The 24,002-nt window shown below is 51.3% G+C and overlaps 1 protein-coding gene across 3 annotated transcripts in view; it reads right to left on the minus strand.

Annotated features, from left to right (window-relative positions):
- Positions 1–4,752: 4,752 nt before the first annotated feature.
- CGNL1 (cingulin like 1) overlaps positions 4,753–24,002 on the minus strand; it is a 154,467-nt gene continuing 135,217 nt past the window's right edge. For 2 of the 3 annotated variants that reach the window (XM_079912038.1, XM_079912037.1), the window contains 6 exons: positions 23,471–23,560; positions 12,066–12,149; positions 11,086–11,210; positions 9,600–9,708; positions 9,063–9,226; positions 4,753–7,970 (listed from right to left, as the gene is read on the minus strand). In XM_079912038.1, the coding sequence (XP_079768164.1) occupies positions 7,826–7,970; positions 9,063–9,226; positions 9,600–9,708; positions 11,086–11,210; positions 12,066–12,149; positions 23,471–23,560 (717 nt within the window). In that variant the 3' untranslated portion in view covers positions 4,753–7,825. Of the gene's footprint in view, positions 7,971–9,062; positions 9,227–9,599; positions 9,709–11,085; positions 11,211–12,065; positions 12,150–23,470; positions 23,561–24,002 lie in introns of those variants that run through there. The other variant, XM_079912039.1, reaches the window with a different exon arrangement.

Here is a 24,002-nt window from a genome sequence, read left to right on the forward strand (position 1 = left end):
GACAAGGCTCTGCCTCTATCTGGGTTCACCTTTAGAAACAGCTTAGTCTTCAAACCATTAGGCAATTATGTCCCCCTTGTGGGGTCTCATCCCTCCCCAGTGCAGCTATCAAGGTCCTGACTTCCCGTAGAGCATTTAAAACAATTCTCTTATAGTCTCACCTCCAGTCATTCGTTTATCCCAGATGCTAATGCAACAAACTGGCGGATCCTCTGAACAGTGGTTGCCTTTGGGAAGGAGAAAAGGGAATGAGGCAGGGAAGGAGAGACAAAGGGGGAAACTTTTCTTTCTCTTATTTAAAAATGTGAAGCAGATATGACCAAATATGAACCACTATTAATTCTTGGTGGTGGGAACACAAATTTCTCAACAAAATGAACCAGAAGTCTTCAAATGGAAATTCTAAGACCCAGTGCCATGCTGCATCATCTTGCCTATTTCTGGCCTCCCCATATTTGATGCTCCCCAAATATCTTTGTTGCTGAGGTTGGTAGCAAAGTCACAGGGACTAACTCCACACCTGGCCTCTTAACATCTGGGAAGCAGCTCTGGACATACAGTGGCAGTCCTCTGATGTGCTGACCATGTGATGACCAGGAGGGAGAGCTCGATGCTTCCTGCCTGCACGCCTCTGCCCATCACAGGGGTGGACTAACCTGGTTATACTGGGCACACCTAACCTTTCCATGGGGCCTAGACTGGAAGGATTTTAGAATCCAGCAGCAATGACACAGACCAAAAAAAAATTTTGTTTTTAATTTCCATGAAGGGGAGGTGGTAGTAGAGTGAATTGTTTCAGAAAATGAAGCTGGTTTAGGAAGCCATGTGTGAATCAGGAACAATACCTGGGTCACAGGAGAAGCCGGCAGGCAAGTCGAGGGGAGGCCTGTTCTGTTCCAGTTCTTCGTTATCTAGTTCTAGTTCTAGTTTGTTATCTAGTTCTAGTTCTTCATTATCTAAACGCCAGGATACATCTGCCCAGAGAGAGTGGACAGGGACACGGACTGTCTCCTTCTGGAGGTGCCAGGAGCCCCGGAGGGACCCTGTCACCCATCTTTTTCAGATCCTGTTTCCTTGTCTAGCTCTGTAGGGAGCACCGTGCCCGTCTCCAAAGAACGCCATACTCACTCCCAGTGACAGGCCGGGAACGACTGGCACCTGGTGAAAGGCAAGGCGGCCAATCCCAGAGATGGACCAGGCATGATTTGCCCATCCGGCATACATAACCCCACCCTGACGCCCCAAGTTAAGGAGGCGGGGAGCCAGCTTTCACAGCTGAGTCCTTCCACTCCTGGGCCTTGGCTGGGCAGAGGGGTCCCCTTCCTTCAAGATGACCTGCACACAGCTCTCAGGCCTGAAGCTGGCTCTGCCCCGCAGAACTTCTCCCTCCCTGCACAAAGGTCGGACCCTGCCCACTGGCAGGGCTCTAGAGCCCAGGCCCACCCAGCTTAGCAGAAACACGTGCCACCTCCACAAGGCAGCCCACCGCTGTCCAGGGTCTCCAGACTGCAGCCCGACCACCCCCTACTCTTGAACGAGCTACTCTGGGGTGAGGGCTTTTATTAGTGACCACAGTCAATGGTGTCCCAGTGAGGACAACTTACTGATTTCAGGGTGCAAGTGCAGTTTTGAGTGTAAGACTAATATGAAAGGTGCATTGCACAAGAAGATTATTATGGTTACATACCACTCTAGAAGAAGGTTCTCATCCCAAAGTCTCCTGGAGGTTGAGAAGGTAAATGTTCCCTGAGACTCACCCAAACCCAGGGACTTGCTGATGTTGCCCAAGTCCACCTTCCACACAGGGAGATGGTGGGGTGGCCCGAAGATCACCCCACGAGATCAGGCCCAGATAAGTCAGGTTAGCACAGCACCAAGGCGGCATCAATGGCAAAACGAGAGATCCAAAGATCACAGTAGCAAACGGTTCTCCATCTCTCCTACGTACTCCTTCTAGATTAATCTTCATTTAACACACTTCTAATGACACCATTCTCCATCTCAGAAATAGTTACTAGGTACCCCTGGCCTAGAGAGTTAAAAACGTGTTGCCCTAGCATCGAAAGTAATTCATAATATGGCCCCCAAAATACTTATATGCTTGAGAAGACTAGAGATCTACTCAAGTTAACTCAAGGAAACATTTCAAAGGATACTCATGGATCAACTGAGAGTTGTCAGAAAACAAGAAAGCTCTAAAACTCAACCACTCTTTCTATCAGTGTCTCTGCTTCTCTTTTCAGTTTCCCTTCTCTTTATTGCCCTGCTTCCTCTGGTTATTCAGCTTCCATTCCCTCACAGTCTCAGCTAGCACAGTATGACCATTCCCAATACCTTCTAAACCTTGGCAACTCTCAGCACCTCCTTGCAGTTCAAGTCTGTGGCTTCAGAAGTTAACTTTGATTTCTCTGTGCCTTTGATTAAAGCACTCAGAGTGGAGGCAAGCAGCAGGCTGTTGGGTTGCACAGACACTCACAAACGAAGGGGAGAGCTGAAGGACGAAGAACCAGGAGGACTTGGGAGGCCCTGACACAGGATCGAATGGAAGACCGTCGTCCTCCGGGGCAGTGCGTGTGGCGGGAGGCAGCAGAGCTCCTCAGCTCCGAGTGTGAACTCCAGACGCAGACCCAGACTCCAGTCCTGGCTCTTCCATGGGCTGCCATGTGCCCTGGGGAAGGTTAGTAACTCCCTCTGCCTCTGTCACGAGCACCTGCTCAGGGGGTGGTCAGAGGAATCAAGTGAGTAGATACAAGTGAGGGTTTACAACAATGCCCAATATACAGCAGTAAGTGCTCAACACACTTAGCTATTGAATTGTACGTGGAAAACCAGGGGAAACCAGTGGCACTGGCTATAGACAGAGGGTTAGCAAAGCCCAAGGGCAGAGAAATTTGGTGTGCCACAAATATACGAAGGACTTAATATTTGTATCTAATTTAGCTTGATAATCACTTTTGTAATCACACTGTAAGCTTATAAAGGTCCTAGACAGGGCCTTAAACCTTGTATCTGCAACAGCACCTGGCCCGTGCTGGCAGGTTAGGCTCTTGGGCTGGCTACTTACTCCACGTGTGACCTACGGGAAAATGCCCAGCCTCCCCAAGCCTCAGATTCCTTACCTGCCAACATTTCTGCCTTTCTTGTAAAACTGTTTAATTTTGTTTACCCAGAAGATCTCTGGAATCACGTGCCCCATCCCCGGGGCGTTGTTGACAACTGTTGTGAGACCAAGTGAGATTCCTCACGGTAGGAAACTTGCAGAGCTCCCGCCACAGAATAGGTGTCACTGTTGAATGTCTCTTGGAAGGGCACCGCACCCTTTCCAGCTTCACCAAACCCGGCACGGGGCAAACACTCATATCTTGCTCTGCAGATGGAGACAGGCTGGGTCTCAGGTCATACACGTGAACATCCACGATGACTTTCAGTGCAGGTCTGAGAGCAGGACCAAGTCCTGCTGATCCCTCCACAAAGCCCGGAATTGCTGGATTTGAGGCTGTTCAGCTGCCGATAGGAACTTGCTGTCGAGTCATTTTCTCCTGTCATTTGAAAGTTTAGAACAGAGAACTTTCTGACTGATGACTATCTTCCTACAAAGACAGGATCGCTGAAACCATCCACAAGTTCAAAGAAGGAAGAGTGTCGAGAATGTGGGGGAAGGAGCTAGCTGCGGGCCTGGAAGGACTTTTTCCCTTTGGCTCTGAGCTCCTGAGTCACTTTCCCTCCCACAGGTGCAGGGGACAGGTAACCTCTCAGGATCTCTTATGCTCACCACAAAGACCCTGGCCCAGGGGCCAAAGAGGCTTAAATACAGTTTCAAAAGCAACTAGGACCAAAAGGGTGTCTTTTACTTACAAATGATAAAATTACACCCCAAAAATCCGGACCTTTCTTTTAAAAAAAAAAAAGCAAACAATTTATGCAAAGACTTTGAGGACTTATTAAAATTAGAAAATCTCATCTACATTTGAGATGCTCTGTTTAGTCAGAATAAAGGGAGTCAAGGGCTGCAGGATAGCTGGATGGGCCAGATGTTTACATCACTGGGGGCGTTGAGGGGGCAGTGGTCAGAGCTACGGGCAGGAAGCAGCAGCCACCTGCGGCAGCCAAAAGGGCTTAATGAAGAAATAAATGCCCTGGAGGGCGGCAGTGTCGGGGGAACCCACCAGGGTTGCCGAGGGGCGCAGAGGAACAGCAGCAGGCCGCCCTGACCACCTTTAGAACCAGAGACACAAGGAGGAGGTACGGTCGCCCAAGTCCTGCGCATCCTGTGCAGTCCTGTCCGGCTGCATCACCGCTGGAAACGCTGCACAAAAGAGGGGTGACAACAGAAAAATGCTGACCTCCACCTGCTCCCACAAGCTGACCCCGACCAGAGTCGTCATCGGTCATGGGGGGAACCCAGGGCCTTTAGGGATCGGCCTCCAGAAGACAGGGCAGAGAATGGCACTGAAGACCATGAACAGCGTAGGTCCCTTCCACATGGAAGTGACTCCTGTTTCACGTAAAATGGACCAGGGTACCTGCTGTCAGCCTGCTGCAGATCAAGTGAGATTATGTGCTAACTGTGATTGCCAGAGAACCCATTTCAGTTTTGGAACAAGGAGAACCAGGGGGTGCCTGTTTATTCTCAGTTATCAACACACTTCCCCTTTGGCCATTTTCTGGAAAGGGGCAGTCTGGATTTCTCAGAACATCACAACCATGCAGGGGCATTAATCCTCTCAGTGCGCCCCACTCACCCCCTCCCCACCCTTCTATTTCAGACACGGATCCCAGCCTGGAACGCCCCAAGTTCCCCTACCTTGGGTAGCTTCCAGCCATTCACCTGGGCTGTTTCTTGGCAGACACGGAGCCAAGCTCTGGAGAAAACAAGGGAGTCGAAATAACGGGAGTCAAGATTCCTGCTGGGTGATACCGTTTATTGAAAGGCAAACTTGCTTTCTCCAGGAGTTCACTTACATGGAGGTAGCTGCCTAAGAATGTCTCTTCCCCGCGACGAACCTAGGCAATCAAACCATACCCGAAAGCAGAAACCCAACAAAATAAGACTAATCGGCATTGTCGGATGACACTCAGAGGCAGGAAAAAAAATGATAAAGCTATATGATGATTGTCTCTTCAGCACTGCATTTGGCCACATACTTGTTTATTAAATACTTTTTTTTCTTTTTAAACTAGCTAAAGAAAATACTCTCGAGTAGGGTTAGTTCTTAAAGCGACAAACAGAAAAAAATATATATGTGTACATAATAAAATCAAAGAATGACAGCGTGTCAGAGCTGGCAAGGACCTTGAGCCCTGGTCCTCAATCATTCCGCGTCATCTGCCCCTCTGAATGCAGGCCTCTCAAGGTCACCCCTGTCAAGGTCACCACGGTAAGATGAGCTGGGACTTGAAAACATCTCTCCTCTCAGCTCCCAGGCTCGTGTTCCTCCCATCCTGGTGCACCGCATGCATCCAGTTCACTGCCAGCCCCATTACGGCGCAGGAGGGTGCATTTGTTGACATTTTTAACGTCCCAATTTTAGGGTAAAGATGCAGATCTTCTGAATGGTGAGCTCTGTTCTCTTTTCACAGGCAGTTTGTTTCTCGCAGCCTGCCTCATGGCTACCAGAAGGAACTGGCCAGAACGAGAGGCAGAAACTTTCTCACAAACCAAGACAGGTGCTGGCTCGCTCCCAAAGTTCTTGGGCCCCCAACTTTTCCCATCTCTGATCTGTAGTGATGAGCGGGCGGACGCGTTGCTGGGCAGGCTTCTTGGCAAATACCTAATGGCGGTGGAAGCAGCGGGGAACTCAACAGCATATGAGAGTCGAAGAACCCCTGTGGGTTCCAGTGAGCCAGCCGACCAATCACAGGCTTGCTGCCTCCCCAAGAGGACAGAGGGGCTCCGGGGCTGGGTCTGAAGGGGTTCAGCCTCCGTGTTCATTGGTGTGTGTTGTCTATCACCCCCTCTCCCCGACAGTGCTCCAGGAAGGGAGGGATTTTGATCTACTTTATTTACTGCTGTGTCCCCAGTGCCAAAGACTGGGATATCATGGATGTCCAATAAATATATGCTAAATGAATGAACGGCTAAAAGGAGGAATCTCTCCATACTCCAGATAGGTAAGCAGAGGCAAGAAGCACTCCACCCAGCAGAGGCAGAAGAGGGGTCGGCTCTTCTGCTCTGGGGGCTTCACCCACGGTGGCGGGGAGCGACGACACCTACCCACAGATGGGGCTGATCGCTCTGAATCCTGCTGGGTGCGCTCTGTGACCTGGGGCAGGTAGGGCACTGAGATTCCCTGCTCCCTGCGGCAACTGTCATGGAGCGCTGGGGTCACAGGCCTCTTACCTACCAGGATGTGTGGGGACACTGCGAGGCAGCTGAACACTCACTCACATGCACACAACTCGAAGGGTTCCCTCCCTGGCCACGGCCCTGACCAGCTGCGATTGGACCTGGCCTCTGTGCGTGCCTAGGGACCATCACAGTGGAGGGGACACCAGGAAGGCGAAGAGGAAGTGCCGGGATACCCAGCATCCTCCCAGTGCCTCCCTGAAATTCCATCCCAGCAACGTGGCCTTGCCCAGACCTCACCCAGCCCCAGTTACCTCCTGCCTGGTGCCAGCCGCTGTCCCTCTGTCCCAGAAGTCAGGATTCTTCCAGTTTGCACAGAAATGCCTCTGTCTGACTGCTGCTTCCTTCCTCCCTTTCCTGACATAAACCTGAGATCCTGTTCAATCTGCCTCTTGCCTACACATCCCCCCAGCTTTCAAGAACTTCTTCCTCTTCCACTTCCTCCTTCCCACCCACGCTCACACATGCCTGCTTATCTCCTCTCCCTTCTTCCCGTCCCCGTGACCTTACTGCACACATCACCTGCCTCTTCCTCAAGCCTAAGTCCACGAACCTTGCTCCCAAACCCTCGCGGTCCCCACCTGGCAACCACCCCGTCCAGGGACGGAGAGAGTGTAGTTTGGAGGCGGGAGGAAAGGACCGAAAAGACACGACAGGAGGGCTCCACCCCCGGCCCCCGAAACCAACATCATTTGTCAAAAACCATACGTACATGTCTGCCCACTCCACCTGTGCAAAAGAAATGGCAGCTGGTGACTGGTATTGGTCTCAGCATGGTTCAAAAATTTTAACAAAATTCTAGATAAAATAAGCAACCAAGGACCACGGATACAAGTGACCTCTGACTTTCCCTCCCTCCGTCAACAAGTTCTTTACCAAGACCACCTGCACTTCTCTTCTTAGGCTTAACTCTCCCTTCTCACCACCACAATTCCTTTTTCCAACTCTGATGCCCAGAGTGGTCTTTACTTTCTCCCTCTTGCCTCTGGCTCAGTTATACTTAAAAATCTAGTCGCTTTGTATTTTTAAAAATAATACTCAATAGAGATGTGTGAACTTTACAAAACAAGCCACCCCACGAAGCCTCTGCAACATTCCAAAATGGGACAGCAGCAGTCTGTGAGAAGGTCTGATTTAAAATATGTACAGCCTCCACATCCTCCCCTCCCCTTCACAATGGCTACTAACTAGGAACTAGCATTTGGACCCTTTTTCTTGATGGGGGGGGTGGAGGGCAGCCATGCAGATGGTGCTGCAGACAGCTGTGCAGAACGGGGGCTCCATCCTGCCAAGCGGCTGCAGGCGTCTCAACGCATACCCTGCAGTAGCTGCTGTCTAAGCTACCAGAGCTGTGCTGCCACAGAGATCCTAGGAGGACATGACGTCACAGGGAGGAATTATCTGGTCCGCGAAGAGGAGGTGATGGCGCTCCCTTCCTCTCCTCCCGCCGCGGGCGGCTGCAGGCCCCTGGAAGTGGGCTCAGATCTGGCTGGCGGCGGTGCCGTCCTTGGCGAAGGTGTAGCTCAGCGGCGCCTCATAGAGGCTCCCCCCATCTGTGCTGAGGTCGTCATCGTCGTCGTCGCCGTCCACGTCATCCAGCACTTTGCTTGGCAGCTTCTTAAGTCTGCAGAACAACAGGTGGCGTGTTTCCTGGCCCTGACCGGGGCTCACCTCCGATCTGGAGGCCAAGGGGCTCTAGACGCCTGTCTCTGCACCCCAGCGAGTGGCATATAAGCACAGGAACTTAACTCGTCTGCACCCGCCAGTTCCTACAGCAACAGGGAGCAAACTGCCCACCTGAGAGCACGGGAGGCTGCTGCTGACAGGGTGGGCTGGGCAGGGCTGGGGCAAGGTCAACAGCACTGATCTTTCCTCCTGCCTCAAGCCCCAACATGGCTCAGCAGGGTGCTGCATAAATCCCATCTTAACTTAAAATTTTATCATCTTGTTCACCAGGGGTTGTTTGCATTAATTTTTATTTTAATATTGCATCTTGATTCTTGAGATTTCTGGTGCCCCCTAATGCCAGCCTGGGGCCGGGTTCTCGACAGACACGCCCTGTGTACAGGATTCTCACCAGGCTCCAGTCTTCTGGGCATTTATAAGAGAACTACCTGGGCAGCCAGCAAAAAGCCCCAGGTCACAGTCGGCCTCCAAGAAAGGCCCAGCTCCACGAATGGGTGTGAACTTAAACTCACCCCCTCACTCCAATACCCCAGGGAGTGACCCTGAGGCAGGGAAAGCAACCCCGCACCTAATCTCCCATCCTTGGGGCCGTGGCAGGGGAGCTCGAGACAGCAGCTCTCTCCGGAGACCAGGTTTGGGACATCCTCGTCCTCCTGAGAACACAAGCCACAACTTTACCTCATTTCTCCCTAACCCAGGAGTCCCTAAGGGCTGGTCCAGGAGCTGCTCCCTACACGGTGGTGTGAGCTAGTCTGACCTGCTCTGAGCCTCAGGACGACAGGGACGATACCTGCCCGGCCGACACCAGGGCAATGGTATGAGGATGACACATGTGACACCCTACTGATCACGTGGGGCAACCGGAGTGGATACAGCCGCTCTCACCCCTAGGGTGGGATGACCCCAAAGGTGACAACAAGGGATCAGCTTGAGACAAAGGAGTGGGAGCGCTCTGAAAGCATCAGGCTCCCCTCCAACGTCAGGGCCATCACGGCCCCGGGGGGGGGGGGGGGTCGCCGCACTTGCCCACCTTAAGTCCTTCTTCATGGAATTTAGCTGCCCCTGCAGATGCTCATTCACGTCCATCTGTTCCTCCAGCTCCCTCTGCAGCTTCTTCTTAGAACTTTCCAGTCTGTCTATTTCCTCCTCAGCCTCCTCCACCTGTCGCTTCATTGCTTTCAAGCGCAAGCTCAGCTGCAGGGGGAAGGCAGGCCGTGAGCCGGCGGGTCGCCCAGCCCAGCACAGAGAGGTCGGTGGTCCGGCCCCCTTCTCTCCCAGCAACCAAGGTACGGCAAAGGGGGCAACCAGCCTCACGGGAAAGTGGAGATGAGGCTCTAAGACCGAAAATTCTACTTTTTAAAAGCCAAGTTCAGGGTCTGAAGTTTGCTGAAATCCCCTACTAACGTGGGCTCTAAAGGCCCCCTTCCATGACGTAAGGGGTGGAGTGGAAAGGGCGGACTCAGTCCACTCAACTTCACCCCTTGCCTGCCCGCCGAGGCCTCCCCTCCTTCTCGCTTCCCCAGCCCGAGACATTAAATCTCAAAAGTGCTCGCAGAGCGTCCCGCACCTGGTCCTTCTGATCAGTCAGCGACAGGTGCTCATCGTCTACCTGCATCACTAGCTCTTTCACCTTCCGCTCCAGCCGGCGGTTGCTGACCTGGAGGCTGGCCCGGTCCCTGGAAGAGTGGGGGAAGCAGAACAGAGGACAGTCTCATCCCAGCCGCCTGGGAGGCCAGCCCAGGGCTGTCTGGTGGACGCAGGGTCAGAGAGACTCACAAGTGTACAGCGGGACAGCGCTGCTCGTTGGACAGATGAGGAAACAGGGGCTCTCAGAGGGGGAGGGACTTTGCCCAAGGCTGCGGAGCCAGCGAGAGGCTGAGCCGGAGCCAGACCTGCCCTGAGTACTCCCAGTCCTGGCCTTTACTTGGTAAGGCAGTGGGTCACAGACTGCCAGGCTGTGAATATTTGGAGTTTACTCCAGGCTGCCCTGGAGCAAAAAGGCCCAGTCCCAAAAGTCTTACTGAAAATGGATAACGTAAAGTGCTCTATGCACACCCACCCACACTGCTTCCAGGAAGGTGAGGGGCCATGAGTAAGAACTGAAGCTGGGGACCTCCCTGGTGGCACAGTGGTTAAGAATCCGCCTGCCAAGGCAGGCGACGCGGGTTCGAGCCCTGGTCCGGGAGGATCCCACATGCCACGGAGCAGCTAAGCCCGTGCACCACAACTACTGAGCCCACGAGCCACAACTACTGAGCCCGTGCTCTGGAGCCGTGAGCCACAACTACTGAGCCCATGCTCTAGAGCCCATGAGCCACAACTACTGAGCCCTCACTCTAGAGCCCGCAAGCCACAACTACTGAACCTGCGTGCCACAACTGCTGAAGCCCGTGTGCCTAGATCCCCTGCTCCGCAATAAGAGAGGCCACCGCGATGAGCGGCCCCCGTTCGCCGCAATTAGAGAAAGCCCGCACGCAGCAGCAGAGACCCAATGCAGCCAAAAATAAAAATTAAAAAAAAGAAAAGAAAAGAAAAGAACTGAGGCTGGTCAAGCTTAACCCGGTACTGGCCCTCAGGCTGCGGTCTGAGAACAAGCTGTAGAGAATCACATGTAGTCATCTGATCCTGTGTCCCTTCCACCCACGTGCCCATCTCTGACAGATGGCCACTCAGTCTCTGCTTGAATATACCTGGCCCCCCAGAGCAGAGACAGCCGCCTTACCTCTATTCCAGCTCAAACTCAGTAGCTTACGAGGCAGCCTGTCCTATTTAAGGCATGGGGAAAGGAGCATCTAAGAACTGAGCAGTGGGGAGTCCCAAGTTTTAGTCCTGCTACATCAATATTCTGCCAGGCTACCTTCCTCAAGTCATTTACTTTGGTGGGTCTCAGTTTTCTCATCTATACAATGGGAACAATTTTCCAGCAAGGCTGTACTTGCTCTGCCTTCCTCACAGGCTTTCGAGGATAGGAAGAGATACAAGTGTGAAAGCACTTTGTAATGTGATGCCCACTGCCCACCAGGGCCTCTGCACCACGGCTGGGCCCAGCTCACCTCTCCTCGCTCTCCAGGCGGTCCTCCAGCTCTGCGATCCTGGCCTCCAGCTGCACCACCAGCCCCTCTTTGCTGGACCTGTAGGAACCTTCCAGGTGGATAATCCGGCTCTTTAAGTCCTTGTTCTGGAATCAGACAGGGAGGCCGTGAGGGGCTGTGTCTGCCGCACCCTCTGTGCAGAGCAGAGCAGAACACAGGGCAGGGCAGTGTTTGGTCGGTGACTGGGGTAAGCCTGCTTTCCACCTTAGGATGTGTGGCCCCAGGAGACCTGGCGATGTATCCAGGGAAAAGCTTTGCACTCATGTCCTGGCAAGCCAAAAGAAGAGATTCTATCACATTGCTTACAAGCCTAAGTGAAATCTTTGCATGTCCTAAGACTACTGGATGTCAGACAAATGAGGTTGACCTTGGCCTTTTATAAACCTATTGGGGCGGGGGACTTCCCTGGAGGCCCAGTGGTTAAGACTCTACGCTTCCATTGCAGGGGGTGTGGGTTTGAGCCCTGGTCGGGGAACTAAGATCCCACGTGCTGTGCGGCACAGCCAAAATAAATAAACCTACTGGGGCGGGACAGGAGAAATAGGCTCCTTCAGCAATGTCATACATCATATTCAGTGAAGAACTAACATGAATGGCACGTAAAATAAATAGCGATTCAAGTAAGGTTTGTTAGCAACTCCTGCATCTGAGGACACTGGTTCTTTATTATTCTCCTTTCATTCGAATTTAGCCCTCTTTAGGATCTAGAAACAACACTTGCAATTCTACCTCTCCCCAGCTGCTAAACTCACAAGCACACTTAATATTGTGGGAATAACCTCTCTGGAAAAGGCCTTAGAAACACCTGTACCTCTCAGGTGAGTTACTCTGCAGAGTTCTTGGGGGTGCTGTGCAAAGAAGGCTCAACCAAGGGGCTCTAGTCCAAAGCCACGGCGGGGTGGGGGTGGGGGGGGGCGGTTCATGGGGCCAGCTGCCCTCACCTGTCTCTCCAGGGAAATCTTGTCACACTCTAAGTCTTGCTTCACGGCTCGCTCCTGAAGTAGCTCGTTCCGCATCTGCTCCATCTACACCACACAGTGCAAAAGCCCAGAGGTTAGAGGGGGTGTTCCTATAGCCTTTGTGCTGAAATGGTTCGCAGGTATGAATTCCAACAACCAAGTCAGCTCCTCTTTATGACGGGGGCCTCCTGCCTTCTCCTCTTGAATACTGGAGCTGTCCCTTAGATATTCTTGAGTTCTCAATGATTGCAACAATAATGATACAAATACCAATAACAGTCAAAGTTAACCCTGCCGTTATGGGTTGAATCCTGTCCCCTCCAAAAAGATATATTAAAGTCCTAACCCCTAGAACCTCAGATGTGACCTTATCTGGAAAAAGGATCTTCACAGAGGTAATCAAGTTAAACTGAGGTCATTAGGGCGGGCTCGAATCCAGTATGACGGGTGTCCTTATAAAAAGGGGAAGTTTGAATGCAGAGACAGACATGCACAGAGGCAAGACAGAGACACAGGGAGAATGCCACGTGAAGACGGAGGACTGGAGTGAGGCATCTACAAGTGAAGGAGCACCAAAGGTTGCCGGCAAACTACCAGAAGCTAGGAAGAAGCGAGGAAGGATTCTCCTACAGGTCTGGAGGGAGCATGACCCTGCTGACACTTTGCTTTCAGGCTTTTGGCCTCCAGAGCTTGAGACAACAGATTTTTGTTGTTCTAGGCCACCTAGTTTCTGGTACCGATACTTTGTGACAGCAGCCGTAGGGAACCGCTACGCCTGCTCAGCACTCCGCCTGTGCTATCCTTCGACATCCCCACAACAAGCCTATGACGCAGGTAATATCATCTCTGCTGAGGACAGCAGGGCTTGGAGAAGTTAATCAACTTGGATCATGACCAACCATCCCAGCCTGCCCGGGACTGAGGATGTGCTCAGGCCATGGGACTCTGAACGCTAAAACTGAGGGAGTCCCAGGCAAACTGGGATGAGTCAGTCACCCAGCTTGCCAGGGATCTACACAAGAAGTAACAGGGGAAGCTAGTATTCCCCGGAGCTGCTGGCTGCTGCATTACAAGTTCGAGCTTCAGCAAAGCCTTCTGCAGTCAGCATAGCTCAGATGCTGCTAGATTTCTCCCTTCTTATGCCAAAAACAGAAGTCAGCAAGAACACTCCAGGTGTCCTGCCAAAGGCTAAGCCTCACCGAGGTTTCTTCTATATTCATAGGAAATGAGCCTAGCTGAGCGGCATCCGGAAAGAAACCCTGTCGTCTGCCTATCGGTGTCTCCATTCCCCATCCCCAGGGGGCCGCAGCAACAGTGAAATGCGCTTCAGAGGCAGAGGCCCCAGACCCTGTTCCCAGGACCGTCCAGCAGAGGGCAACCTGAAGAAGCCCAGAGAACCAAGAAGGTGAGCCAGGAAAATAAAACTGCCTGTTCCTTCTTAAGGCCGACAGAGGTAAGACCCCTTGGCGATCTTACCTCGCCAAGATCCCAAGGTAAGATCCCAAGGTAAGACCCCAGCTGATCTTACAGAGGTAAGAGGTGTGCACACTGGAGTCCCTGGATGCCTGGGGAGCACGTGTAACAGTCTCACCCTGACCAGCCTTGATTTTGATTTTCACAAATCCAAGTCCTGTACAAGCACCCTCGTGAGTAAAACAAGCTCACCCCGCCTTCCCTGCCATCCACCTGGAGTGCAAGACCTGAGGAATAATGAGAGGAGACGCCACCACCACGACAGGCTAGGCTTGCGTCTCCCACTGTCCCGACCACAGCGTATGCACAGAATGACAAGCAGCGTGGTGCGGCTGGCCCAGAGTGGGTGACAGGGAGTGGTAAGGAACGAGGCTGGCGATGGGCAGGACTGGGACGTGGAGAGCTCGGTACCACAGGAGGAAGCCGACACCCTGCCCACAGAGGAGGGTGAACCTGTGTGGCCCAAAAAAAAGTTCACGTTTTTGCATTTCTGACTGGCAGGCTTCTAAGTCACAGAGGTTCCGAAGTTTACAGCAGAGTACACTGAGGTCCGGGGCAGTTATCCACATCTCGGGAGGAAGAAGGATCAGAACAGAGGCCGTGCCTACTCATGGCCCACTACCTCACCTGCTCTGGCTCTCTAGACTAACTCAGTGAAAAGGCTTCGAACAGACTTAGGGTCTACATACAGCTGTCACGTAAAAACCAAGATCCGGGAGGCAGCTGGTCTCCTTAGGGCATCCTTGTACGCAGCAGGGGAAAACATGCCAGCCGTGCACAGGTCAGCAGGCGGAGCACACAGAACTCCTCCCTCGGCTCCAAGCCCCCGCCTGGCCCCGGGCCCTCGAGAATCACATGCTGCAAAGAGGGCCCTGGACAATTCCTCTAACTGCTCTAGGAGCACCAGGTCCACGGGTAATGAATGCAGCCTCACAGCCCCACTCCGAGCACGGCTGTGAATCAGCCAACACCCCTACAGAGGTCGTCAGCACGGCTGGGCCACGGGACCACGATGTGCCTCTTGGGGGAAACTGTTCTGTTCACGCCCGCTGGGCAGAGGCCAGGACCTCACTGAGGACACGGCTAGACTTTCACCGCGACGGGAAGCAATTACACAGGGAGCGATGGCCCAGCTTCTCTTCCTGGCTCTGCATCCACCTGCATGTGACCTTGGTCGCCTCACCTCTGGGATGTGGACTCCTCGTTTCTAAACAAGGAAGCTGAACAAGGCGGCCTGTAGGCCCTTGGAGCTGGCCCACAACGCAGTGAAAGCACATTCGGTGCCTCCCGCCTGCCGTGCGGCGCTGTGCAGCCCTCCTTCTAAGGCCCCGGTCTCCATCTTTCAGCTACAGTAGCCATTCCATGTCTCCAGACCTTTAGGGGCGTCCCCAGAAAAGACCCACTCGGTCAGGGTGACAGCGAGTGTGTGTTTGTGAACACGTATGTTTGAGCGCCGGGGGAGGGGTGGTCTTGGAATGATGGGGTGGGCCCATGCATTCGTTCAGACTGTATTATCACAGCCCTAGGCTGGACAGCGTGACAGTACCTGACCTCATTCTAGGCTCATGGGGGACAAATGAACAAGCCCTGTCCCTGTGGTCAGTGTCACTGCAATGGGGAAGGACAGCATGCTGGCACGGGGTGCACGGCAGTGGTCACAGCCCAGACTGGGAGGGTCGAGGAAATTCTCCAGAGCAAGAGACGCTGAGCTGAGATCTGAGAGCTGAGAGGGAGGTCAGAGTCAGGCAGGGTGGGGACGGGGCGGGAGAGGAAGTGCAGCTCTCCTAGCCAGGGACCACTAATGAGAAAAGGCAGGAGCTAAGAAAGAGGAAGGGAGCGCTGGAAGAATCAAGAGCACTGAGGTGGACACGCAGGGAGGCAAGGGGACGGGTTAAGAGCTCAGGTGGCGAGGCAGACAGGGAGCAGTCACACAGGGCCCGTTATAATATTGTAACCACAGCGAACGTCTGCATTGCGCTGAACAAAAGTAAGTCTGCAGCATTTTTATAGCGTTATCTCATTTCATCCTCACCACCACCTGATGAGGTGGGTACTATTAACATCCCTAGGTACCCCTAGAGTCCTGGGGAGTTTGCAGATACAGGTGTGGAGACTGGGTGATGCCAGCTGAAGCCACAGGACAAATGAGCTCACCGAGGAGAAGTGCATGAAGAATGAGGAGAACCGTGCCCTGGGAAGGCCGCCCCGCTCCACTTCGTTAGGGGAGGTATGGAGAAAAGCAGGACACTGACCTGCTGCAAAGGCCCAGAAGGGCGAGGACGAGGAAGATGCGTCTAGGTTGGCCAGGAAGATGGCTCTGGGAGGCTCAGCAGAGAAGGGAGAGACAGGGAAGCCCCTCTTCTCTAGAACCGCAGCGTGACAGATGACAGCTCTGAGCCGAGGGCTGAGGAGAGCTCAAGTAAGGGGTTTGCAAGACAGATGCCCGCAGCTGTTAGCAGACCGAGGGGGAGAATCACTGAGGAGGAAACAGTTACAGGTGATGGGCTGTAGCGGGACGGGAGTGTGACAGGAGACTGTTCAGGGAGGGATGCAGGCCCACGCTGGGGGCAACACGGGAGTGGGAGAGAGCCCAGGAGAGGGACGGTACGCCAGGGCTCGGCGGGGGGGGGGGGGGGGGGGGGGGGGTCGGGGGAAGGCTCCTGTAGCTCGGAGACCCAGGAGGCAGCAGGAAGGGAAAGAGAAGGGAAGGGAGATTATTTCCCCAAAAGTTAAGGGATAAGGAAGACCTGGAGGCTTGTCAAGAGAGAGGAAGAGAGAAAGAGAGAAGTTTAGTTGCTGCTTGGGGGGGGGGGGGGCGGTGAGGCCAAAATCCACCAGAAGGCAATAAAAGGCCGTGGGGGCAGAGTCCAGGGGCTCTGGCAGCTGTTCAGCAACTGCGTGAGGAGGCAGGCAGTGACTTCCACAGCTGTGCTCCAGGCCTGAGGAAGGAGGAGGGAAACAGAGAGAACCAAGAGCCCCTGGCGACAGGTGCGGAGTGACTACGAGTGTCCACGTCTGAGCCTGTTAATTCTCCCAGGACTCTCTGAGGCAGACGTTACCACCCCCACCTCCCAGGTGGGAGGTTCAGGACTGGCGGCCGTTCCCTCCTCTGCCAACCTCCCAGGTCCCTCAGTGAAGGGCAAAACCGAGAAGTAGGAGTTCTGGGGGGGCCTTCGGAACCTAAAAGGAAGAAGCACCTCCAGTGGCATGAGGCAGAGAAGCGCTGTGGAGGGATTTAAAGATCGCCAAGGGGTCCACGGCACTGGGCCCAGGCTGGGGTTCAGGACAAACTTAAAGAAGCGGCCATCGGCCAAGGTGTTGCTCCCTCGGGGCTACTGGCTGGAAATTGTGGATCCTGCCAGGAAATGAGCCTCCCCGTACAGAGGGGCACTCAGGAAACAGCATCCCGGAGGTCCCTGCAGGTTCAAGACCTCCCAGGAGCGCCCCAGGCAAATGCGAGTCTCCAAAGGAAAAACAAAGCAAAACAGTAATTATTTATACCCCACCACATCCCCTCCAAAGATGGCTATTAAAATGCAAGTGTAAAATAAATCAGAGTGAAGAACAGGAAGGAACAAATGTGAGACCATAAAACTTAACGGTTACTGTCACCGGACAGTCAATTTTCCTCGTCTTTTTGGCAAACATGATAGGCTTCCTTCAGGTCTTCAAAAAAGGAGAGCCAGACCCTGAATTCTAAAATAAATACACCAGCTGTACACCTGAAACTAACACAACACTGTTAATCAACTATACTCCAATATACAATAAAAACTTAAAAAATAAATTAAGTGTGAAATGAACAAATTTTTAAAAAACACCACGCAGAGCCGTACACAAGGAATACCACGTGGTGTTACGGACAATACCCCCAAGGGTGGGTTTCACCATAAACCACACGTGTTTCCATCGAGTTCCCCAATACTGTGATCTCCAGGAATGGCCCCGTGACTCGTGAATATTCCACATTTCCACATCAGACTCTTCTCACCCTGAGCCCACATTGGGGACAAAAAAAAAAAAAAAAAAAAAAAGAGAGAGAGAGAGAGAAATGGCCTCTGGCTTAGCCAGCTTCCTCCTTTGGACCAGGGAAGTAAATCTGAGAAAACATTTCTTTATGTAAGCTTAGCGCTTTACGTTGCTGTTTACCCTTCAACTATACTAAGTAGACCAAACAAAAACTTTCCAGCCGAATTAAAACCAGAAGGGGAGCCGAAGGCAACAGTTATCACAGCTGGATTGAAAGAATGCTAAACCCTGAGCACGTTGATCGGAAATAACAGTATCAGATTCCAGTGGGTTTATGTCAGAGGCACCCGTGACCTGAGCCAGCTCTCGGGATTAGAAGCAGCTGCCTTCTGGGTTAATGAAAAGCCAGAGATATTTATGATCGCTAATAATAATATTTAACCCCATCACCTGTGTTTACCGTGGGGCTGTAAAGGGGTTGGTGAGCACACACTCTTGGCTAGTACTAAAAGCGATACTCAGTCACAAGAAAGGAAAATTATTATTAACCCACTGTACACATTGGGTTTTTGAGTAGTCTTTACAATAGGAGGCAGTTCTGAGACCAGGATCATTTTAATTAAAGAAGAAAAAACAAAAAGAAAGAAAGAAATCCCCTTCTGATCTTTCACGTGCTGGCTGCAAAGCAGCCTTATTTCCCAGGCCCGTATTCTGGTGGTTGCATCCCCCTGGTGCAGACTGAGGAGCAGGTGTGAGCCAGCCACTCGGGAGCAGCTCCTGAAAATGACTGCAGAAGCCTGCAACTTTATCCACTGGGATTTACCCTGCAGTTGCCAAGGCAACAGGGCAGCTCTCCTCTTGCCTGCTGGCTGCCTGGGTTGAACAAATGGTCCTTCCACTGGGCTGGGTTATCCTGGCCTCCGTGGCCAAGAGAACACCTCTCCATCTCGGCCCAGATCTACTGTTAACTGTAGGCACTCAGCCACCAGCAGTCACGCAGCAGTGCCCAAGGAGCTAGAACATCGGCCTGTGGGACACATGTGCAACACCAAGCTGGGCCATCTGAATCCTGGACTCAGGACGAGGGTCAGGAGAGGATCGGGTGAAAATAAATCCTCACTCATATTAAGAGACACTGTGGCATTATTTTTAAACTTGGGCACAGAGACCCAAACATTTGGGGTGTTTGTACCACCCTCACTGTCCGACGCTGGGATGATGGGAACAGGTGGGAGGTGATGGGCTTTGGCTCCACACTTCTTACAAGCCTCGAGACCCTAAGGAGCCAGGTAGCCTCGTGAGCCCCGAAAACAACAAGAGGAAGCATGCAAGGCACGGGCACAGCGCCCAGCACCCGGAGAACCCTCAGGAAGGACGGCAAATATCGTAAAGGGAAACAGGGCTTTAGAGGAAGGAGAGGAAAAAGGATTTCTCCGGATTTAAACAGACCCAAAGCCAGTATAGCACCCACTATTTCATTCAAATTTCCTTCAACTTTAAAATATCCTGGGGGGGGGCGGGATGAATTGGGTGACTGGGATTGACATATACACACTACTATGTACAAAACAGATAACGAATGAGAACCTACTGTACAGCACAGGGAACTCTACTCAGGGCTCTGTGGTGACCTAAATGGAAAGGAAGTCCAAGAAAGAGGGGATATATGTATACATAGAGCTGGTTCACTTTGCTGTACAGCAGAAACTAACACAACACTGTAAAGCAACTCTTCTCCAATAAAAATCAATTAAAAACAAAAAAGAATATCCTGAACGTGTATCTAAAAGGAAGGCCTTAGAAGGGCTGGGAACTTACAAAGAACGTTGCCAGCATTTACTGAGCATCAGATGTTAAGCACGAGAAAGTGGAAACGAACACATGAAAAGGATAGAAAGTTTGATCTCACAACCGCCTCTCCTGTCCTCTGTCCCTGGAAACAGCCCAGCTGAGGCTTCACTCAGCCCCCCTTTCTCCTGCCCTTACTCCCATCCCCTTCGAGAACACTGTGTACGCTTCACTGTTCTGCTCGACGACCTTCCAAGGCTCCCCACTGCCTTCAGGGTACAGTCCTTTCAAAATCCCTTAACCTGACTCTCCCGTTATTCCCTCACGGACACCAGAAACCTAACCAAGCACAGCAGTCCATTCGTTGCTCCGGAAAATGCTAAATAGACCCTACCTCCCAATCCCTGTTCACACCCTCCACCATATCTAGGATTCCCTTCCCATTCCTTACTTTGTCTAAACCTTACCCTTTCTGCAAAGCCAGCTCCGGGCCAGCCTTCCCCTAAGAACTCCCACTGTCACCCTCGCTATCATGGTCTTTCCCTCCTTAGCTGCCTGACTCTTTCACTTGGCATTTAGTACCCACTGCTTTTTCTTGATAGTTATCCATTGTTTAGGGAAGCCTCTGCTCCTCAAGCCAACCACAGTGCCTGCCTTGGTCAGCCGTGCACCCTGGCTGGATCACAGGTGATTCTGGGCCTCGGCTCTCTCATCCACTGCACAGAAGGTCTGGGGAAATGAACCTGGAGGTCCTCGCCACATCTAAGATTCTGTAAATGGTGTAGGCCATTCACTAAAATTACCGGAAAACCTCTTTCTCTGTTTTCCCACCTAAGCCCTGCCACTCAGACTAGGAGAATGAATGGGAGATGTTCAGAGGGTGCCAAAAAAAAAAAGATTTAGACAGGCAGCTTGTGAGCATGCAGAGATTAAGTAGAGAGAAGAGCTGCAACCTTTGACTTTTTAATTTAAAGAGACCAAGATCCAAAACATAAAGTTCCCCGTGCCTTCCCTCTTCAGAGCAGTTTGCAGTCCAGACCGGATGCTACAAATCAGGTTGGAGAGGACAGACAGGCACCATTTCCTGCTCCTTAAGAGACATCTCCCGTGAGGAGGTGTCACAGGGCAGCATGTGAGGGGGCGGAGAAGGGGTCTTAGGTTTAGAAGCTTCCCATTTCTCTGATTCGGGCAGGAAGGCAGCCGGTACATCCCTAGAAGTTAACCTAAATGAACTGAAACAACTTCAGAATCAAGGCCCACCTGTCTACACTCAGAGCCCTTTCTTGAACCTTTACTTTAAGAGGCAAGAAGCGAGTCTCCGATTGACCTTGACTTTGAGTGAGAAGTCAATGCTTTCCTGTAAGGTGGGTATATTTGACAAACCCATTTCTCTACCCTTGCTCAAAAATCCAAAGGCACCTCATGCCAGAAGAGAGCACTCCATCAGGAGACCCCACTTCATCTCAGCGGTTTGTTTTGTTTTATTGTTTTCGTAATTCCTACCTCAGTTTTAACACGATGCTCAATTTCTCCACTTTTAACAGACACCAGGCTTTACCCTCCCTACCCCAGAGAGTGCAGTGAGAACAAAGAAAAGTGACGAGGAAAATAGAACAAATAGAGCAAAAAGGCTAGAGACATTGGTGAAACCCATCTTTTCAGGCACATAAACTCAGACACAGGGAGGGAATGACAGAGTTAAAGGGCGACTCAGACACTTAATTTTATAAGACCTTCTCACAGCATTTCAGTGTGAGAATTCAGAAAAGACTTCAGAAATCTCCTGGACAAACAGCCTCCTTTGCATAGATCTTAGAGGCTGCGCTCAGAGGGGTGGAGACTTTCCTGGAGCTACGTGGGGTCGGTGCAGGAGGCTGGACAAGGGACTCTTCTCCCGAGAACAAGTACGTCCCCTCTACTACTTCCTCCCCGGGCTTACTTTAGGTTCTCAGCTCAGTGAAAATATTTTCAACCTTGAGCAGATCACAGAGAGCCGTTCTATTACCCACAAATCCTGTTGAGAGAAGAGAGAAGAGGCCCAAAGCAAACAGACCTAAGTGACGGGCCTCCTTAGTGTTGGGCCATCAGCAGACTCAAGGGAGGCAACCATCTCTGGTTCAGTTTGTCTGTGTTTTGCTTCGGGTCTGGAAGGCTGTTTTAACTGCCTGGTTATTGATAGGATGACATACTTCCCCACCACTCCTCCTTGCCTAAGTTGCAAGAAGCATTAGCAAAACAAATTCAGGGCCACTTCTCGCATCATCACCAATGCTTAGCAGATCCTGAAAAGCCCTGTGGTAAGGGGGCGCCTTAGCCAGGCCGGCAGGAATTCCTAACAAAGCAGCTTCTATACCAGCAGGAGAACTTAGAAAATGCAGACTTTACTAAGAACTATTAGGTCTCAAACGTCAAGGTTGGGCTCTCCACCCGAACTTCAGGTTTCCATGAAGGTCTTTCTCTAAACTTTTGCAGCTCAGGTCAGGTGGGCTGCCACCCCTCCAGAGGAATGATACTAGCACCATAAACAGGACTGAAATATGTGGGCAGAACCCAAGTGCAGTGGGAGGGTGGATGGAGCCTCTGCTTGGAATTTCCTTCACTCTCGGGAGCAAAGGAGCACCAGAATCCGACCTGTTTGCAAAGAAGCTGTCAATAGGGAAGCGAAGGCAGATGGAAAAGAAACCAGTGATTCACCTCCAGCTTTGAACAGGGGCTACCAGCCTAGAACGGCATTGTCCCTAAGCGCTGGAAGCTCCAGTTCTTGGTCATCCCAAAGTGTGGGAAAGGTGGTACATAGGAATAAGGAGAAGGGTGAGCAGAGGAAAGTGGGAAGATTCCATATTAGTTTTGTATTGATTTGTATTTCAGACTTTTTCTTTAAATCCTTCACACAGATAATTTCCTAGATTATACTCAGTACCAGCCAAGGCTCTTAGGTTTTGTTTGCATTGTTTAATTAAGAAAGTGCCCAAAGCAAATCAAAAGGTGAAGAGGTTTCTAAATGTCTATTAAACGTACAGTTTTACTGGCACCATTTTCAGGAGCTGGGCGTAAAAATAAGTTGCCATTGAAAGTACATCCCATCAGAGGTTTCTATAGGTATCCGAAGGTATCATGTAAATAAAAGGCTCAGATTAGTGAACACAAACTCTCTGTAAAACCACCACTGAATGTTCTGAATCCTTGTCCCATAATATTTCCACATTTTTATCTGTCAAATGGTTTGGGCATGCAATGGGGACACGGTAACCAGCTAATGGTGCTACCACTTTCTAGTGATGTGACACCCCATCTCCAGGATATGACTCAGGCACTCTGAACTTTTTTTTTTTAATGAAAACATGGAAACAAACCCTCAGAACCTTGGGATTATCCCAAGTGTGGTTTGGGAAATTAGTTCCATTATGTACAATGTGAGGACAGTGTGAACGATCCCTGGCTGCCTCCCAGTGTTCCTATAAGGATCAAATGTAAGTGAAACTCCTGTCATTTGAAAACTGCAAAAAGCACTCACTTGCAAGGTACTGTCACTGTACTGTGGATGCCTCAGAGGTGTATGTATTGCTAATTTGCTGGCAAAGTTCTTTTTTTTTTTTTTTTTTGCGGTACGCGGGCCTCTCACTGTTGTGGTCTCTCCCATTGTGGAGCACAGGCTCCGGACGCGCAGGCTCAGCGGCCATGGCTCACGGGCCCAGCCGCTCCGCGGCATGTGGGATCCTCCCGGACCGGGGCACGAACCCGTGTCCCCTGCATCGGCAGGCGGACTCTCAACCACTGCGCCACCAGGGAAGCCCTGCGGGCAAAGTTCTTAATGGAGAAGACTGCATCATATCATTTACTTCCCATGGCACTAATACAGTGGTAGCTACCAAATTTCATGATTGCTTGTTAAACTAATGATTCTTAGAGCCTCAGCTCTAAAAGCACTTTGCCTATTGTGACTAATACATTGTTATACATGACCACTCTGGAAACTTCCACTCTATATGCTCCATGTTATATATTACACCTCCCTCTTAGTGACTGACCCCACCTTCCATCCTTTCCATCAGCCAGGGACTTTCTCTCACTCCTCCAGCTGAATCCTCAGGTTTAACCTCTCACATTTCCTTTTTCATGCAGGGTGATCCACTCACCACTCAACTACAGAACAGTACCTGTTCCCTGCCCCGAGCGATCCTCTCAGACAGCGAATCCGAGTTGTTTCTTTCTTCTTCCAGCTCCATCTCCAGTTGAGACACCTTGTCCTAAGAAAGAAGTCACAAACACAGCCTATTTAACTTGCACTGACCAAGTTTTTAGGAGCAAGGACTGCGCTGTGGAAGGACAACCCCAAGGGCAAATCAGAGCTGAACACCATGAATTAGAGTTTGGAGGAAAGATGTGTCTTTTTCTCATACTGTGCAAAGTACATCTTTTTAAAACTGGGTTTTATTGCTTTTATAATGTAAAATATAATTGTGCATCTAGAAAGTACATAAAAGGAGAAAACAATATTTACCCCAAACCCTAACAAGCACTGAGGATATTTTAGCATGTTTCCTTCAAGTCTTTTTTTTTTCCTTATGAATCAGTAATTTTACAAATATCTACCTAAGCTTAACAGGTATCTGTTAAAAAACAATGGAAACCAAGATATCGTCCAAGGCACACTCCTCTAAATACTCTAAACTCAGGACAATGTTCTTC

Source organism: Stenella coeruleoalba, assembly GCF_951394435.1.
Source record: "Stenella coeruleoalba genome assembly, chromosome: 2".
NCBI lineage: Eukaryota > Metazoa > Chordata > Mammalia > Artiodactyla > Delphinidae > Stenella > Stenella coeruleoalba.